General features: G+C 46.2%; 2 protein-coding genes across 3 annotated transcripts in view; one reads left to right on the top strand and one right to left on the bottom strand.

The window, feature by feature from the left end:
* Nucleotides 1-518: 518 nt before the first annotated feature.
* NSUN5 (NOP2/Sun RNA methyltransferase 5) lies at nt 519-10,712 on the top strand. 2 transcript variants are annotated; one of them, XM_070412768.1, is made up of 11 exons: nt 519-635; nt 727-849; nt 1,338-1,512; nt 1,595-1,703; nt 8,261-8,399; nt 8,488-8,603; nt 8,909-9,047; nt 9,406-9,494; nt 9,577-9,717; nt 9,786-9,909; nt 10,039-10,712. In XM_070412768.1, exons 1-11 carry the CDS (start codon nt 543-545, stop codon nt 10,048-10,050), a joined length of 1,260 nt encoding a protein of 419 aa, XP_070268869.1. In that variant the 5' UTR covers nt 519-542; the 3' UTR covers nt 10,051-10,712. The 2 variants fall into 2 exon arrangements, with proteins under 2 accessions (XP_070268869.1, XP_070268867.1); XM_070412766.1 differs by having other exon boundaries at nt 8,909-9,087; nt 9,284-9,494.
* Nucleotides 10,174-16,804, bottom strand: part of POM121C (POM121 transmembrane nucleoporin C) — a 29,678-nt gene continuing 23,047 nt past the window's right edge. Inside the window, exons 11-13 of the mRNA XM_070412765.1 lie at nt 14,465-16,114; nt 12,866-12,988; nt 10,174-12,412 (exon numbers count right to left, since the gene is read on the bottom strand). Of these exons, the coding sequence (XP_070268866.1) occupies nt 12,315-12,412; nt 12,866-12,988; nt 14,465-16,114 (1,871 nt within the window). The 3' untranslated portion in view covers nt 10,174-12,314. The remainder of the gene's footprint in view (nt 12,413-12,865; nt 12,989-14,464; nt 16,115-16,804) is intronic.

Below are 16,804 nucleotides of genomic sequence, written 5' to 3'. Positions count from 1 at the left end.
GTTTTTTACGTTGTCAGTATATAATGTTAATATATAAAGGGCACTAAGAGAAAGATGGCATAAGAGTGAGCTGACTTCCAGGGCAACACATTAATATCTTCTATAATAATAAAAGCGTGATATGCTAATTAGACCGGAGGACCTTCCCCCAAGAAGCTGGGGCGGGCGGAGGCAGAGGTGGCCCCCCCGCAGCAGGCCCCAGCCCTAGCACAAAACGTGCATCCGGCCTCTAGTGTTATGATAACAGAAGTACAAATGACCAATAAGTATGAAGACATTCAACCTTAATAACAGCAGTAAAATCCCACTGTGTGCTATTAGATCGGCAAAAATGGAAAGAAAAAAAAGTGAAACTCTAACAAGAAGTGGAGAAATGCGCTCCCAGGGACCGCCTCCCTACTTACTCTAACATACGGACATCCGCCTTGGGAGACTCCCACGGCACTGGGGCTTCCGATGCCCCGCCTCTGCGCCCTTTGACCCCGGAAGTCGGGGCGGCCGCGACGTTGCGACAGAACCGTAAAGGCGCGCGGCAGTGGTGCATGGCGCTGTACGCGGCGGCGGCGGCCGTGCTGGCTGGTGTGGAGAGCCGCCAGGGCTCCATCAAAGGACTGGTGTACGCTAGCAGTTTCCAGGTAGCGGGGTGCGGGGTGCGGGGTTCGGCTGGGCGGGAGGCTGGCCTGGGCCGGGCCCCGCCTCAGCTTGTCTCTCTCCGGCCGCGCGCAGAACGTGAAGCAGCTGTACGCGCTGGTGTGCGAGACGCAGCGCTACTCTGCGGTGCTGGACTCGGTCATCTCCAGCGCCGGCCTCCTCCGCGCCGAGAAGAAGCTTCGGCCGCACCTGGCCAAGGTGACAGGCGAGGGGTGCGGGGGTGCGGGGGGCGAGGGGCGCGGCGGGGGCGGGCAGTGAGTCCCTCCGAACCCGGTCCGAGCTCCCTCCGGGCCGCCGTGTGGCGGTAGCGCCTCTGAGTTGGGAATTGAGGTGAGATGAAAACGCTTTAACTTCAAGCCTGTGTGAAAGAGTCAACAAGAGCAAAAGTACGAAGTAGCAATGGCAGGGGCGGTTTAGGTAAAGCAAAGGGTGATGTTGACGAGGAGGAGGGCTGTGGTCTTGAGCTCTGCTGGTGAGCGGAAGGCTTCAGGACCGGGGAAGCTAGACTTCAGGTTCAGATCCTCCATCTGCCGTTAATTTCTGTGTGACCCGCACCAGGCACCTCACTTTCACCCGTTACTGCCTCGACGGGTGGTCTGTTTAGCCTTTCCAGTTCCAACGCTATGGAGCGGGAAGGCAGGAATGCTGAGGGTTTTGTTTTTACCTCTTGGTCTCTCCATCTCCAGGTGCTGGTGTATGAGCTGTTGCTGGGAAGAGGCTTTAGAGGGGGCGGGGGCAGATGGAAGCCTCTGCTGAGCCGACACCAGGCCAGGCTGAAGGCCGAGTTGGCCCGGCTGAAGGTCCATCGAGGTGTGAGCCGGAATGAGGACTTGTTGGAAGTGGGATGTGGGCCTGGCGCAGGTGAGCTGAGTTGTGGGGTGGGGGCAGCCATCAGGCCCTCAAATGGCAGGTTCCTGCCCACTGATGGCTGGTTGCTTCCTAGCCTCCCAGGTGCCTCGATTTGTGCGGGTGAACACGCTCAAGACCTGCTCTGATGATGCAATCGATTATTTCAAGAGACAAGGTTTCTCCTACCAGGGCCGGGCTTCCAGGTGAGCAGAGAACCCAGACTAGCTGCCCTGATCTTGGGATGTGCTGGGGGCGGGGCCTGGGGAAATGGACAGGGAGAGGCGGGGTGGTGGTCAGGCACTCGGGTTTTTTCCTATTTTTACAGCAGTTTCTCCATCTCCTTCCAAGGGCTGTTTTCCTCCATTCCTTAAACATTGATTGTCCTGGGAGTCCCATTGACATTCTTCTAATGCAGTGGTTCTCAACCTTGGCTGCACATTAGAATCACCTGGGAATCTTTTTAAAATCCTGATTTCTGGGCCTCATCCTCCGGAAATTCTGTTTCTTTGTTATGGGGTGAGGCCCAGAAATCAGGATTTTAAAAAGATTCCCAGGTGATTCTAATGTGCAGCCAAGGTTGAGAACCACTGTTCTAATGCCGTGGTCGGCAAACTGCGACTCGTGAGCCACATGCGGCTCTTTGGCCCCTTGAGTGTGGCTCTTCCTAAGCCTTAGGAGTACCCTTATTAAGTTAATAACAATGTACCTACCTATATAGTTTAAGTTTAAAAAATTTGGCTCTCAAAAGAAATTTTACTGTTGATATTTGGCTCTGTTGACTAATGAGTTTGCCGACCACTGTTCTAATGTATCCATCCCTCAATTTCTTCTCTAGCTCTAATTCCTAATTCTTACCTGATGATTCTTGCCCCCCAGTCTAGACTTCTCTCTTGTATTCATACCCTCAGGTTCATATCAGTGTTTTACAGTCTCAGCATATGTCAGACTGAATTCATCCATCCTCTGAATTTTGCACCTTTTTTTGTTGTTGTTCAGTAACATTTATTCAAAATTCAAGATTTAAAAGTAATTCTTCCAAAAAATATGCTTAAACAAGTTATTGGATTATTTTGCAGTATTTTTTTTTTTAAATTGAGGTATAATTGACCTATAACATTATGTTAGTTTCAGGGGTACAGTGAAATGTATATATTTGATATTTGTATATATTGCAAAATGATCACAGTAAGTCTAGTTAACATCTACCACCATACAGTTACAAAAATTTTTTTTTCTTGCGCTACAAACTTTTAAGATTTATTCTCTTAACTTTTGAATATGCAATACAGTATTAACTATTCACCACACTGCACATTACATTCTCATGATTTATTTAATAATTGGAAATTTGTATCTTTGACTCCCTTCACCCATTTTGTCCCCCAACCCCCAGATATGTTCTCTGTATCTATGAGTTCTGGGGGGCTTTTTGTTTTAGGATTCCACATATAAATGAGGTCATATGGTATTTGTCTTTCTCTATCTGACTTTGCCATTAAGGTCCATCCAACTTACACTAAAAAAAAAAAAGAAAAGAAAAGAAGGAAAATGGCAAGGTATTTCTTATGACTGAATAATATTTCACTGTGTGTATGTCACATTTTAATTCATCCATTGATGGACACTTAGGCTGCTTCTATGTCTTGGCCATTGTAAATAATGCTGCAGTGAACATGGGGGTGCATATATCTTTCAAATTAGTGCTTTCCTTGAAGTAAATACTCAAAAGTGTAATTGCTGGATCATATGGTAGTTTTGTTTTTAAATTGAGGAATCTCTATATTGTTTCCCATTTGGAATTTACATTCCCACCAACAGTGCACAAGCGTTCTTTTTTCTCCACATCCTTGCCAATACTTATTTCTTGTGTGGTTTATAACAGTCATTCTAGCAGATATGAGGTGATATCTCATTTGATTTGGGTTTCCCTGCTGATTAATGATATTGAACCTTTTTTTCATGTATCTGTTGGCCATCTGTTTATATTCTTTGGGAAAATGTCTATTATCCTTTGCCCATTTTTTAATTGGATTGTTTATTGTTGTTAGCTATTCAGTTCTTTATATATTTTGGATTTGGATTTTGATTCCTTATCAAATATATGATTTTGGATATACTATTTTCTATCATTCAATAAGTTGCACCTTCATTTTGTTGATAGTTTCCTTTGTTGTACAGAAGCTTTTTAGTTTGATGTGGTCCTACTTGTTTGTTTTTGGTGTCAAATCCAAAATATCATTACCAAGATCCATGTCAAGGAGCTTACCACCTATGTTTTATTCTAGGAGTTTAATGATTTTTGGTCTTACATTCAAGTCTTTACTCCATTTTGAGTTGGTTTTTGTATGTGGTATAAGGGAATGGTCCAGTTTCATTCATTCTTTTGCATGTGACTGTCCAGTTTTCCCAACACCATTTATTGAAAAGACTGTCCTTTCCCCATTGTATATTCTTGGCACCTTTGTCATAAATTGATCACATATGTGTGGGTTTATTTCTGGGCCCTCTGTACTGTTTCATTGATCCATGTGTCTGTTTTTATGCCAATACCATACTCTTTTATTATAGTCTTGTAATATTGTGTGAAATTAGGGAGTGTGCTGCCTCCAGCTTTGTTTTTTTTCCTGAAGATTACTTTGGCTATTTGGGTCTTTTGTGGTTCCATACAAACTTTAAGATTATTTGTTTTATTTCTTTGAAAAATGCCACTGGAATTTTGATGGGGATTGCATCGAATGTGTAGATTGCTGTGGGTAATATGGACATCATAACAATACTAGAGGCCCAGTGCACGAAATTCGTGCAAGTGGGGGGTCTCTCCTCAACCCGGCCTGCACCCTCTCCAATCCGGGATGCCTCGGGGGATATCCAACTGCCTGCGGGATCGGGCCTAAACCGGCAGTTGGACATCCTCTTGCAGTCCGGGACCGCTGATTCCTAACTGCTTACCTGCCTGCCTGATGCCCCTAACTGTTCCCTGCCTGCCTGGTCGCCCCTAACTGCCCTCCCCTGCCGGCCTGATCCCCCTAACTGCTCTCCCCTGCCAGCCTGATTACCCCTAACTGCCCCTGTCTCAGCCCTGCCACCATGGCTTTGTCTGGAAGGACGTCCAGAAGAACATCCGGAAGATGTCTGGTCTAATTAGCATATTACCCTTTATTAGCATAGATTCTTCCAACCCATGAGCATGGACTATCGTTCATTAATATCTTATATAGTTTTCAGTGTGCAGGTCTTTTTCCTCCTTGGTTAAATTTATTCTGAGGCATTTTATTCTTTTTGATGCAATTATAAATGGGCTTCTTTTAAAATTTCTGATAGTTCATAATTAGTGTATTGAAATGCACCATGTTTTTGCATATTGATATTGCATTCTGCAACTTTACTGATCTTGTTTACTAATTCTAAGAGGTTTTTGGTGGAGTCTTTAGGGTTTTCTATATATATGTCATTTGCAAATAATGACAATTTTACGTCTTCCTTTACAATTTAGATGCCTTTATTTTCTTGCCTAATTGCTCTGGCTAGGACTTCCAATACTGTTGATTAAAAGTAGCCTTGTCTTGTTCCTGATCTTAGAGGAAAAGCTTTCAGCTTTTCACCATTGATATGATATTAGCTGTGGGCTTGTCCTATATGGCCTTTATTATGATAAAGTACATTTCTTCTATACCAACTTTATTTAGAGTTTTTGTGATAAACCCTTCATTTTTAAAAAAATGTATTTTTATTGATTTCAGAGAGGAAGGGAGAGGGAGAGATAGAAACACCAATGACAAGAGAATCATTGATTGGCTGCCTCCTGCATGGCCCCCACAGGGTATCAAGCCCGCAACCCGGGCATGTGCCCTTGACCAGAATTGAACCCAGGACCCTTCAGTTCGCAGGCAAATGCTCTATCCACTGAGCCAGACTGGCTAGGGCAAGCCTTCATTTTCTTAATGTGCTGTATCACATTGATTAATTTGAACCATCCTTGTATCCCTGAACTTTGCACCTTCTGCATTCCCTATTTTAACCTAGCAGGTATAATTATGCACTCATTTGATCAAACCAGACACTGAGTCATCCTAGATCAGGGGTGGGCAAACTTTTTGACTCGAGGGCCACAATGGGTTCTTAAACTGGACGGGAGGGCAGGAACAAAAGCATGGATGGAGTGTTTGTGTGAACTAATATAAATTCAAAGTAAACATCATTACATAAAAGGGTAAGGTCTTTTTTTTTTTTTTTAGTTCCCTCGGGCCGTAGTTTGCCCACGGCTGTCCGAGATGCTTTCTTCCTCTCCCTCCAGTCACTCACTACTCTGCCTTCAGCATTTTTCTCAAATCTACACCTTTCTTTTTGTCCTTCTGGACATTACTTAGGTTTAGGCACTCATCCTAATTTGGCTGCTGAAAGATCTGAAACCATATCCGATGTGTTACTTCCCTGCTGAAAACCCTCTCTTGACTCGCCATTGTACTGTCCCCCCTGCTTCCTCTCCAGGCCCATCTGCCATGCCACTCTGTGCCCCTGCTGTTCTCACAATGATTGCCACTCTCTGCTCTGATGCTTTCCCACCTCTCCCCTGTCCTTTGACAGCTCTGGGAAGCGCTTTTGCCCCTCCCCCACATCTGTTTTAGGTGTTTCCCCTTCTGCCTGGAGCATGTTGCTTAGAAACCAGGGAGGTAGAGTAGAGAATGGCTGTGTGTGGGTTTGAATTCCAGCTCTGCTGCTTGATAGCTTTCTGAACTGGGACACTATTCTCTAGGCCTGTTTCTTTGTGGGTCAGGGTGGAGTGGACAGTGCTCCTTTACAGAGTTTAGTGAATGTAGTTTTCATCTTAGCTTCTCACATTACTAACTCATCCATCAGGAGTCAGCTCAATACTTATCTGCCCTACACCTACCCTTCCCTGTCCAATTCCCCCCGAAATAACTTCTTAAGGTTGTTTTAGCAGTAACGGCTAACATTTATTGAGTGCCTAATTTGTGGCATCTATTTTTCTAAGTACTAGGTGTACCTGTTAATAATAGCAGATTTTGTAATCAAAGGAAGCACACTAATTTCAAGAGAAACATCAAAAGTTCTTTATTTAAAGTAATGTCCATCGCTAGCTACACATTTCCCCATTTTTCGGGTAATTTGTGGATACCGTCCCAATAGCACTTTTCTTGTTTTGAGGCAGACCATTCCAAGACCCAATTTTCCACTTCTTTGTATGTTTTGAAGTGCTGCTCAGAAAGTGTGCCATCAATCGGAGCAAGTGGTAATCTGAAGGAGCAAGGCCTGGTGAATACAGTGGGTGGGTTAATACTTCCCAGGCAAGATCTTCTAATGTTTTTAGCTGGTTTTGAAGTGTGTGATGGTGCGTCATTAAGAAGCAAAATCACCCTGCCGTGTCTTCTCGCCCATTCTAGTTGTTTCTCAATCAAAGCATGGTTCAGATTGATTATTTGTTGTCAGTAGTGATCAGTATTCACGGTTTCATCTGGTTTTAGAAGCTCATAATACACCACACCTTCCTGATCCCACCAAACACAGAGCATTGTCTTCTTTCCAAAACGATTTGGCCTTGCAGTCGATGTTGATGGTTGACCTGGATCAACCCATGATCTGTGCATTTGGGATTTTCAAAATAAATTCACTTTTCATTGCCAGTCACAATTTGATGCAAAAAAGACTTTCTTTCGTGCCGTTGAAGCAACACTTTACTGATGACTTTTCGGTTTTCCATTTATCTTTCATTCAGTTGATGTGGCACCCATTTTCCTTCCTTTAAAACAGTGGTTCTCAACCTTGTGACCCAACCATAAACTTATATTCGTTGCTACTTCATAACTGTGATGTTGCTACTGTTATGAATCGTAATGTAAATATCTGATATGCAGGATGGTCTTAGGCGACCCCTGTGATAGGGTCGTTCAACCGCCAAAGGGGTCGCGACGCACAGGTTGAGAACCGCTGCTTTAAAATCTTTCCCATTGCTTGTAAACGATTGGACATTGTTTGCCGAGCAACATTAATCTTTCTGCAAGTTGTTTTTGAGTTTGACACGCATCTTCATCCAATAATGCTTGTAATTGTTGGTCTTTAAACTTTTTCGGTTGACCTCGACGTTCTTTGTCTTTCACATCGAAATCATCACTTTTAAAGCATTTAAACCAGCGTTCACAAGTATCTTGAGATGGAGCATGTTCACCATAAGCTTCCCGAAGTATATGAAACTTTCAGCAGCACTTTTCTTCAAAATAAAGTAATGGATTAAAACTTCGCGCAAATGCTTTTTTTTGGCATGAAATTCGACACTTTTAAGTGTAAAAATATCTATGATGTTAACACCTCCAGCAAATTTGACATATGAAGGTTTGAAGCTTGTTGTCAATACAACAAAATAGCACACATATCAAATCACATATATATCAACATATGTGTAACTCCATCTATTGAAAAAAAAATCTGCATTATTAACCAGTACACCTAGTATTTCGCATGCATTAACTTATTTAATTTTCACAGCTACTATTTTATAAAAGTGCAAACAGCCTGAGATAAGGGCACTTGCTCCTGCTTCCACTGCTGGTAAATGGCTGAGGTGGGATCCTGAAACCAGAGTCTGGTCTGAGAACCCAGACTGGGTCTTACTATCCTGTTTAGTTCAGCCTTATTATTGCATGAATGAAGTTAACATGTTAGGTAATATGTAAAATGCCCATCCTGGTACCTTGCATGGGACAATTAAAAAAATGTTGAATGAATGGTTCTTGTTCCCTGACAGCCTTGAGGACCTAAGGGCCCTCAAAGGGAAGTGTTTTCTTCTGGATCCCTTGTTGCCAGAGCTGCTTGTGTTTCCTGCCCAGACAGATCTGCATGAACATCCACTGTACCAAGCAGGTCACCTCATCTTACAAGACAAGGTAGGGAAGGTGGGTGGAAAAGGAAAGAATGTGTAGAAGTGATCAGCTTGGAGTCTGTTCACCCAGCAGTTGTGCTTTGCCCTGCCAGGCTAGCTGTCTCCCAGCCATGCTGCTGGCCCCGCCCCCAGGGTCCCATGTCATTGACGCGTGTGCTGCTCCGGGCAATAAGACCAGTCACTTGGCTGCTCTTCTGAAGAACCAAGGGTGAGTGCCATGGTCAGACAAAGGGAGGGAATGGGGTCGGATCCTTTCGCTGGTGAGAAATAAGGAACTCGTTTTCCCAATAGGTCTGAAGCCTGAAAGGAAGATTTTCCTTTAAATATTTCCCTCTGGACTTAGAGCAGTTCCTGGTATAGCCCCCAAATAAGCTTCCCAGTGGGTTGCAGGTGTGAGAAGTGAATTCCTTAGTCCTTTCAGGCTGTGTAAATGTTATCTTCTGCATGTCCCAACTTAATGTCCATTAGATGGTGTATAAACTCAGTTAACCTCAACTCTGGCCTTGTTTGTAGGAAGATCTTTGCCTTTGACCTGGATGCCAAGCGGTTGGCGTCTATGGCTACTCTGCTGGCCCGGGCTGGAGTCTCGTGCTGCCAGCTAGCTGAAGAGGACTTCCTGGCAGTTTCACCCTCAGACCAGCGTTATCGTCAGGTCCAGTACATTTTGCTGGATCCTTCCTGTAGTGGCTCTGGTGAGATGGGGAGAATTCATAGCCTAGGGACCAACAGATCAAGAGCAGCCTTAGAGTGGAAGTGGTAGCAGTTCATTTACGTCTTGGCTTTATTTAGTTCTGACTCGAATTGTCTTGTGACCCTGGGCAAATGTTCTCACAAAGTGGGGATTTCAGAATGAAACAAGGCAATTTAATGAAAACACTCTTTCCCTAGGTATGCTGACTAGACAGCTGGAGGAGCCTGGGACAGGTTTACCTAGCAAGGAACGTTTGCGTGCCCTGGCAGGGTTCCAGCAGCGAGCTCTGTGCCATGCACTCACTTTCCCCTCCCTGCAGCGCCTGGTCTACTCCACGTGTTCCCTTTGTCAAGAGGAGAATGAAGATGTGGTACAGGAGGCCCTACAGCAGAGTTCGGGAACCTTTAGGTAGTTGGCTTTCCACTAGGGTCTTGGGGAGGGGAGAGGGCTGCTCTCTTTTACCTAGAAGTGTGTGTGCTCTTCTCCACAGGTTAGCTCCTGTCCTACCCTCCTGGCCCCACCGAGGCCTTAACACTTTTCCAGGGGCAGAACACTGTCTCCGGGCCTCCCCTGAGACCACACTCACTGGTGGCTTCTTCATTGCTGTACTTGAACGGGTAGAGGTGCCAAGGTGAGCAGGGGGCCTGCTGGGAAGATGATAGAAGATTGGGACACATCTAACTTATACTGTTCTTCTAGCTCAGTCTCACAGGCCGAAGTATCAGCACCAGAACTTAGGTCCAGCCCTAGCCCAGATCCGAAGAAAAAGAGGCGGCGGCGAAATGCAGCAGCTGCTCCTAGCATGCTACCTTGCACAAAGCAGGTGCTCAAAACTTTGGCTTCTTGGGTGGAGGAAGGGATGACACTGGTTCTCCCTTCGGCTTAGCTTTGGGCCCCCAGCCCCAGGCATCAGTTTAGTTTTTGAAAGGTTCTGTTCTTTTTGTTGTTATAGGAAGGAAATTGATAGCCCTGTTTCTCCAGCTGGGAAGACAGAGCGGATTGCCTCGTCCTTTTCGTACCTTCCCAGAGCCATGTTCTTGCTGTTGTGAGAAGTGCTACCCACAAAAATAAAAGGCAGGACATGGTCTACGATAGATCACAGTTTTTTTTTTTATTCTTAATGACATAAGCAAGGAGAAAAATCTCACATTCATACTAAAAATTCCAACTAGACTCACAGGAATTAAGTCTTTATTTGTAATGGAAAGTCCCAGCCTCCCGTTCCTGTCCAGTGCACGTACATGTACACATACACACACACACTCATACTCAGGCTGTGCCAGGATACCCTCTTCAGGGGGTTCCTGGACCAACTGTCCTGCCTGTGGAACTGAGGTAAACTAGCTTAGAGTACTAAAACTAAGAGGGTCTACCTTACTTAAGGTATAGGTAGAAGCTTGATTTCTAGGCCCGTGCCCCACCACACCCCTCAAATTCTAGTAGGTATTTGAGACTTGAGGTTCAGGCTCCCTCCTCAGCTCCACAGACAGTTAAGTATTAACAGAGCTCTTCTAGGGGGTGGGGGCAGTCAGTCCCCTGCCACAAAAACTTTCAACCTCAGTCACAAAAGGGTGAGGGGGACTAGTTACATCTACATCACATTATTTATATATAAAAAAAAAAGAATTACATTTTACATAATGTGTCCAGAAGGAGCTCTAGTCACCCCAGGACAGCTGCCTGGGACAGCACTAGAGCCTCTTCTTCACACAGGCATAACTTAACTATACAGCTAATTCCTAATCAACAGCATTTATACTTAACCACCTCAATGAACCAAGCTTGAAGGAATTTAAAAGGCAATTTAGCTTAAATACAAAAATAAATTTTTATTTTGTTAAAAAATGTTTAAATATTTTTTCTTTTAATTTAGACACACGCATTCATACTTCTCCCAAAGAGGATGGGCATGGCAGCAAGGCTCTTAGGCCTGGGGTATGTGGCTTTGAAACAAAGAAAAGAAGGGTTGAGGGGAGAGGGGGTGGCAACTAAGAATTTGAAAGTGTGGCTCATTAATTTAGGTTTTCTAACATATACTAGGGGTGTTCGAGCCTCCTGTGAGGTCAGGTAGGTAAGAGAGAGAAACAGCAGAGGGAAGAGACGAGGTCTTTGCTTCCCCTTGGCCCTATCCTCCTGGGCTGCCAGCCCTTAAAGTCAAAACACCATTTGAAAATTCAGGAGTTGGCACTTGTAGCCGTAAAGTGGTGCTACTTTCCACATTCAATTAGCTAAGTCCCAGAAACTTGAAACAGATAAGTCCGGCACTACCAACATGCCGCCACTCATACAATTCAATTCTTCCTCCAAACTCGATTCAAAGAGAAATAGACATGAGCATCAGACAAAGTAACACAGGACAAGGCTTTAAACATACAGTGCCAGAGAGGCAGACGTGCCCAATGAGGCCAGCAGGGATAGTGGGTGAGGAGGCAGCTGAAAGCAGCGGTGGGCATCCTGTCTGCTCCAAGAGCTTTCCTCCCTGGAGTGAGGGAATCACCCCTGGATCTGCCAGGCTAACAGTCTTGAGCCACCAAGCTTTTAGGGGCCGAACTGCCAGATAGGATCAGGGACAAAACACTGACTCAGACTTGGCAAGAGGAAGTGAAATAGCAGGAGCAGCATCCACTGGGGTCTTCAAGGCAAAGCTTGATTCAAGATCATTTAAAAAGCAATAGATCCTGCAAGGAACCAGTTGAGGGACAAAGCAAGAAATGGGGAAACAGTCCCCTAAAGGGACCAGAGAACCACTTTTTATAGCCAAGCCAAGCAAGGTAAAGCTTTAGGGATAATCCATTTCCCCCAATCCCACTAAATGCATACCAGAGAGAGAGGTGGGCAGGGCTCTACCTACTACCCTCCAGCAAAGATGGCTCGCTGGGGAAAAGGTGGGAAGGAAGGCTGCCTGACTAAGCTTATATACTAAACAAGTGAGGGAAGTAAGTGGACAGTATGTACAGATGTTTCTTTAGTTCTCTCCAGCCTCACCAGTGGAAATGTTCAAGTAAGGGTATCAGGCTTCTGCCCTGCCACATCCTCCCCCTCTACCAAGAGGCCTGAGGCTTCCGCTTCCTCTGAGAGAGGGAAATGGCTCCCAGGGCTGCTACTACCTCCCTGGTGGCTGAAGCCAGGTTTGCTTTATGGAACTAGATGGGTTAGAGGCTCTTCCTAGCAGGTACCAAGGTCCAGATTTGGGCAAGGGGAGGGTGGAATGGAGGCAAGGGACAAACACTATTTCTTGCGGGTGTGCTGCCTTCGGGCCTGCAGTCGCTGTCGAGCCCCTGGGGTCTTGGATCCTGCACCAATGGAAAATGAAGGGGCCGCCGATCCTGGAAAGATTCAACAAAATCTCATCAGGGCAGCTGCTACCTGAAAGCATTTCTTTGGTCGCCCCAATCTCTGGAAAGTTAGGCCAACAGGACTATGGGTGCTTGAAAAGGGGGGGCTTCCAAAGCTGTATCAATTGCGCTGGGAAAGGGGCCTATTGAAAAGGCAAAACCCCGAATCACAGATAGTCTGGGAGAGGCCCAGAAGACAATTTTACCTGGCTTTCCAGGGATCCAGGAAATTCAGCCCCAAAAGGCTCCTCTGCTGTCTGCCGCCAACTCCAAACCTTGGTTGTGCTGGACTCTCAATCTGGCCACATCTTTCTCATGCTTTCAGCCTGACTTTCCGGAGAAGGCCTCAGAGAGCCAGGAAGCTACCAGCCCACCCCACCCTACTCCCTCTTCAGAGAAGAATAAGCAGGCCATGCTGGCAACAGAGAGACTTGCCAAGCTTACCGAAAGGTCCGACGCCAACAAAGCCTTGGGTGGGTGTTGAGGATGCCCCAAAGGAGAGGCTGCTTCCTGATGTGCCCACTCCAGGGGCAGGGGTGTTCTGACCAAAGGTGGGTGTGGAGGTGCCTAGAATGAAGAAAAAGCAGAGATCTGTAGAGACCAGGCCAATGAGCAGAGGGTATCAAAGCAGATGGTAATGAACCTTGCAGAGATCTGCTCTCTGTATGGGCATTCCCCACAGGACATCTTAGCTCTGGTTCAGCCACCAAAAGGACTAGGTTACCTCCCTCCTTCTATCAGGACTAATCATGGTATTCCTCTTCTCCCTGTTAAACAGGTTGGGTTTTACCAATTATACCTCCCCTCCAGAAACCAGAGCCTTCCACCAAACTCACCACCACTCCAGTCCACCTTGTAGGTTGCCTAATCTGCCCATGGGGTCAGTCATCAGCAAACTCCCTTGCCCTCCCTCACTGAATCCTGATGCTCAGTAGTGACACTGCTCTCTCTACAGCCCCTTTCAGGGAAGGCTGCATTCTCTCACATGTACTTGTCTCAGCCCAATGTGGTATAAGTATCTTTCTTGATCCCTGAGGCCCAGACCTTGCTACCCCAATCTATTCCTCTATCCAACCTCCACTACCTACACCTATCACCATCAGGAACTGTTCTAGCTCCCCTATCTTAACTGCAACTACTGTACTCTTTTCCTAGCTGTTTCTAGTCCTGCATTTCCTTAATCTCATTAAGACCTCCAAGTTCACTGCCCCTCCTGCTATATTTGCTTGAGTTTAAACAGGTTGGGTTTTACCAGCTACCTACTTATTTTAGATCTATACCTCAATGACTGAAAGTTGCTAGGGAAAAACAGTGCTAACTGGTCTCACTTTAAATTCATAACCACAATTTTCCAGCCCTCAAACTGCACGGCAGTTAGTTGTATTACTTTCTCATTACCTTCCTTTCCACTCTCTAAAATGACTATTTAAGAGGCTCTCCTCTGTACACATTTCACTGTAATCCACTCCCCAAGATCTCAGGTTAATGAAGAAAATAGAAACTATCAGGATCAAAACTTCTAATTCATCTTTCATATGGCAAGTAAAATCACTTCATTCTTCTGCTTGAAATTCTACAGTGATTTCCCTTAGTACTTAAAATCCAAACATTTAAACCCTGGCCATGAATGATCTTCAATTCTGCCTACCTCTCAACCTCTTTTCATACCATCTACACTTTTAAACTTCTAGCCACACCTTGCTTTTATCTGTTCATACCAGGCTTGTTTCTGCCTTTGGGCCTTTGCGCTCTCCCTGTGCCTGCAAAGCTCTCACACACACCTACCCACCTGCACTTGCAACCACTTTCTGTCACAAATAGTCTTGGCTTAAATTTATCTCGTCAGAAAGGCCTTCCTTGATTACCTAATTAGCTCCTCTACAGTCAGTAATTACGTATTTTATCAAGACATTGTTATCTGACATTTATATATTTAAGCCTGTCTTTTCACAACCATAACATAAAGCTCCATAAAGAGTGGAGACTATGCTGGCACTTAAAACAGTGCCTGGCACAGCGGACCAAATCAACTCCTAGTCTCACCTCCAAACACAGGCTTGCTCTCAGGCGTGCTGGCCACATTGAAGGCAAAGGGTGTGCTCTGGCTGGGTGCGCCCAATGTGTTCTGACTCAAGCCTCCCCCAAAGGGGGCTGTGTTGCCAGTGGTCCCACTCTGTCCTCCTCCAAAGTTGAACGCTCCAGAGGTAGAGCTTGTGCCTGGGGTAGCCACATTGATCCCAAAACCCCCACTGCCAGCTGGGGCTGCTGAGCCCCCAAATGTGAAGGGCAATGATGCTGTGCTGCCAAACAGTGAACTACTGGTCCCGCTGCTGGTGGTCTGGGTTGTAGCTCCAAAGCCAGAAGTGGTGGCTGCACCAAAGGAGAAGGCAGCTGTGGTGCTGCCAAAGGCTGGCTGGGTGCTGGCAGGGGTGCCAAAGGCAGAGGCTGTGGGTTTCAAACCACCAAAAGCTGACTGCGCAGTGTTGCCAAAGGCTGGCTGGGTTGGGGTTGGTGCTGGAGTTGCAGTTGGAGCTGGGGCTGCAGAGTTTCCAAAAGTGAAAGAGTTGCCAAAGCTGGGGGCAAGCGTTGGCTTGGTAGCTCCCTGTTGCTGCCCATCAGTGGCCCCAAAAGGCTGGGGGTTGGCTCCCGGATATGATGGGAGAGGGGCCTTGGTGCTTGAGCCAAAGGGAATGTTGAATGTTGGGGTGGTAGAGCTACTGAATGTCAGGGTAGGCTGGCTGGTGGTGACCGGGGCTGAGGTTGTAAGGGTGCTGCCAAAACCACTAAAGCCAGCGGTGCTGTTGTTGGTGGCTGCCTGCACGGCACTGGGTAGGGACTGGCCAAAGGTGGTGGTGGTGGTCGTTGTTGTTGAAGTAGGAATGGCAGAAAGCTTGCCAAACTGAAACATGGAGCCTATGGCTGGGGTAAAGCTGGCACCAGCGGCAGGGGGATTCCCAAAGAGGAAAGGCTGGGAGGTGGAAGTGGTGGTGCTAGTCATGCTGTTCATGGTGCTGGTCACATTGCTCACACCAAAGCCAAAAGTAGGCTTCGAAGCTGAGTCGGCAGAGTTGCTGGCTGTGGTCGCAGAAGCCACTGTTGAGGTGGCACTGGCCTGGCCAGTGAAGAGAGGGGCGTTTGTGGTTGTGGCTGCAGTAGTTGTCTGATTGAAGGAGAAGGGAGTTGACAAGGACACAGATGTAGGTGGCCCCATGCTGCCAAAAACAGGTTTGAAAGTGGGTGAGGTGCTGGTAGTTGTGGGAAGGGCAGAGCTAAAAGATGCTGTGGTTGTGACCTTGGAAGGGCTACATGGCAAGGGGCCCTCATTCTCGCTTTTAGGTGGGGCCTCAAAAATGGGCTTGAACATGGGAGATGCTGAAGACACAGCAGGAGCTGCAGAGGCAGAAGGGTTAGCAGGGGGAGTGCTCAGCATTCCAAACAGAAGACTTGGCTTTGGGCTTGGGGCTGGGGCTGACAGGGCCTGGGATGGAGCAGATGTCTCAGCCTGAGGTGACTTGGTGGTGTCAGTGACTGGTATGGAAGAAGTAGGGGACAGCGCCAAGAAAGATACTGTGGGTTTGGAGTCTGAGGAGGTGCCTGGAAGGGGCGCTGACTGTGAAGCGCCAAGAGGGCCCAGAAGGCTGGGTGTCTTCGGAGGCGAATGGGCCACAGGAGTTGCCACTCCAGCTGAATCATCTGGGGAGAAGAGTAGAGAAAGTGAATTCTGAGTATCTCAAACACGATGATAGTCAATGCTTTTGTATCCTCCCTATGCCCAGCACAGTGCTGGGGATTTAAGGGTCAGTCAACAAATATGACTAAATCTATACCACCGGCCCTTAAAGCATTCATTACCTAAAAATCAAGGAAGTGTTCATTATTTCCACTCTTCATAGGTCTTAAGGAATACAGAAAGGAATAAAACTTGGCCTAATTGGGTTAAATGTGTGGAAACTTAGTCCAGTTAATAACCTAGATACACCTCACTCATCTAATAAAGATTTACTATACTTGACTACCATATGCTAAGTGCAGAGCATATAACAACGAATGAGATAGTCTCTGCCCCTGAGCTCTGGGACAGGCTGAGAGCTAACATATACAACTACTGCATGATTAAGTGAAATAACAGGAGTGTGTATATATGAAGTGCTATGAAAGCAGAGGGCTGGAACAATCAACAGACCCTTGGAAACCTAGAGGGACAAATAATTCATATTATCTTGTGCCTTTGGCCTAATAAGCATGTGACAAGACATCTCAACCATGTAATCACATTTACAATTCAGCGCTACCTCATGAGGTAAGCATTATTCTCATTTTATAGATGACAGCAAGGCTCAGAGCAGCTAAGGAAGTAGGTTTCAAATCAAGAGCCATTTGACT

This window comes from Myotis yumanensis, unplaced genomic scaffold (assembly GCF_028538775.1).
Source record: "Myotis yumanensis isolate MYYU_CA2020_CCGP unplaced genomic scaffold, mMyoYum1.0.hap1 SCAF_4, whole genome shotgun sequence".
Taxonomy (NCBI): domain Eukaryota; kingdom Metazoa; phylum Chordata; class Mammalia; order Chiroptera; family Vespertilionidae; genus Myotis; species Myotis yumanensis.
The sequence above is the reverse complement of the archived record's forward strand: the minus strand, read 5'-3'. Positions and strand labels throughout refer to the sequence as shown.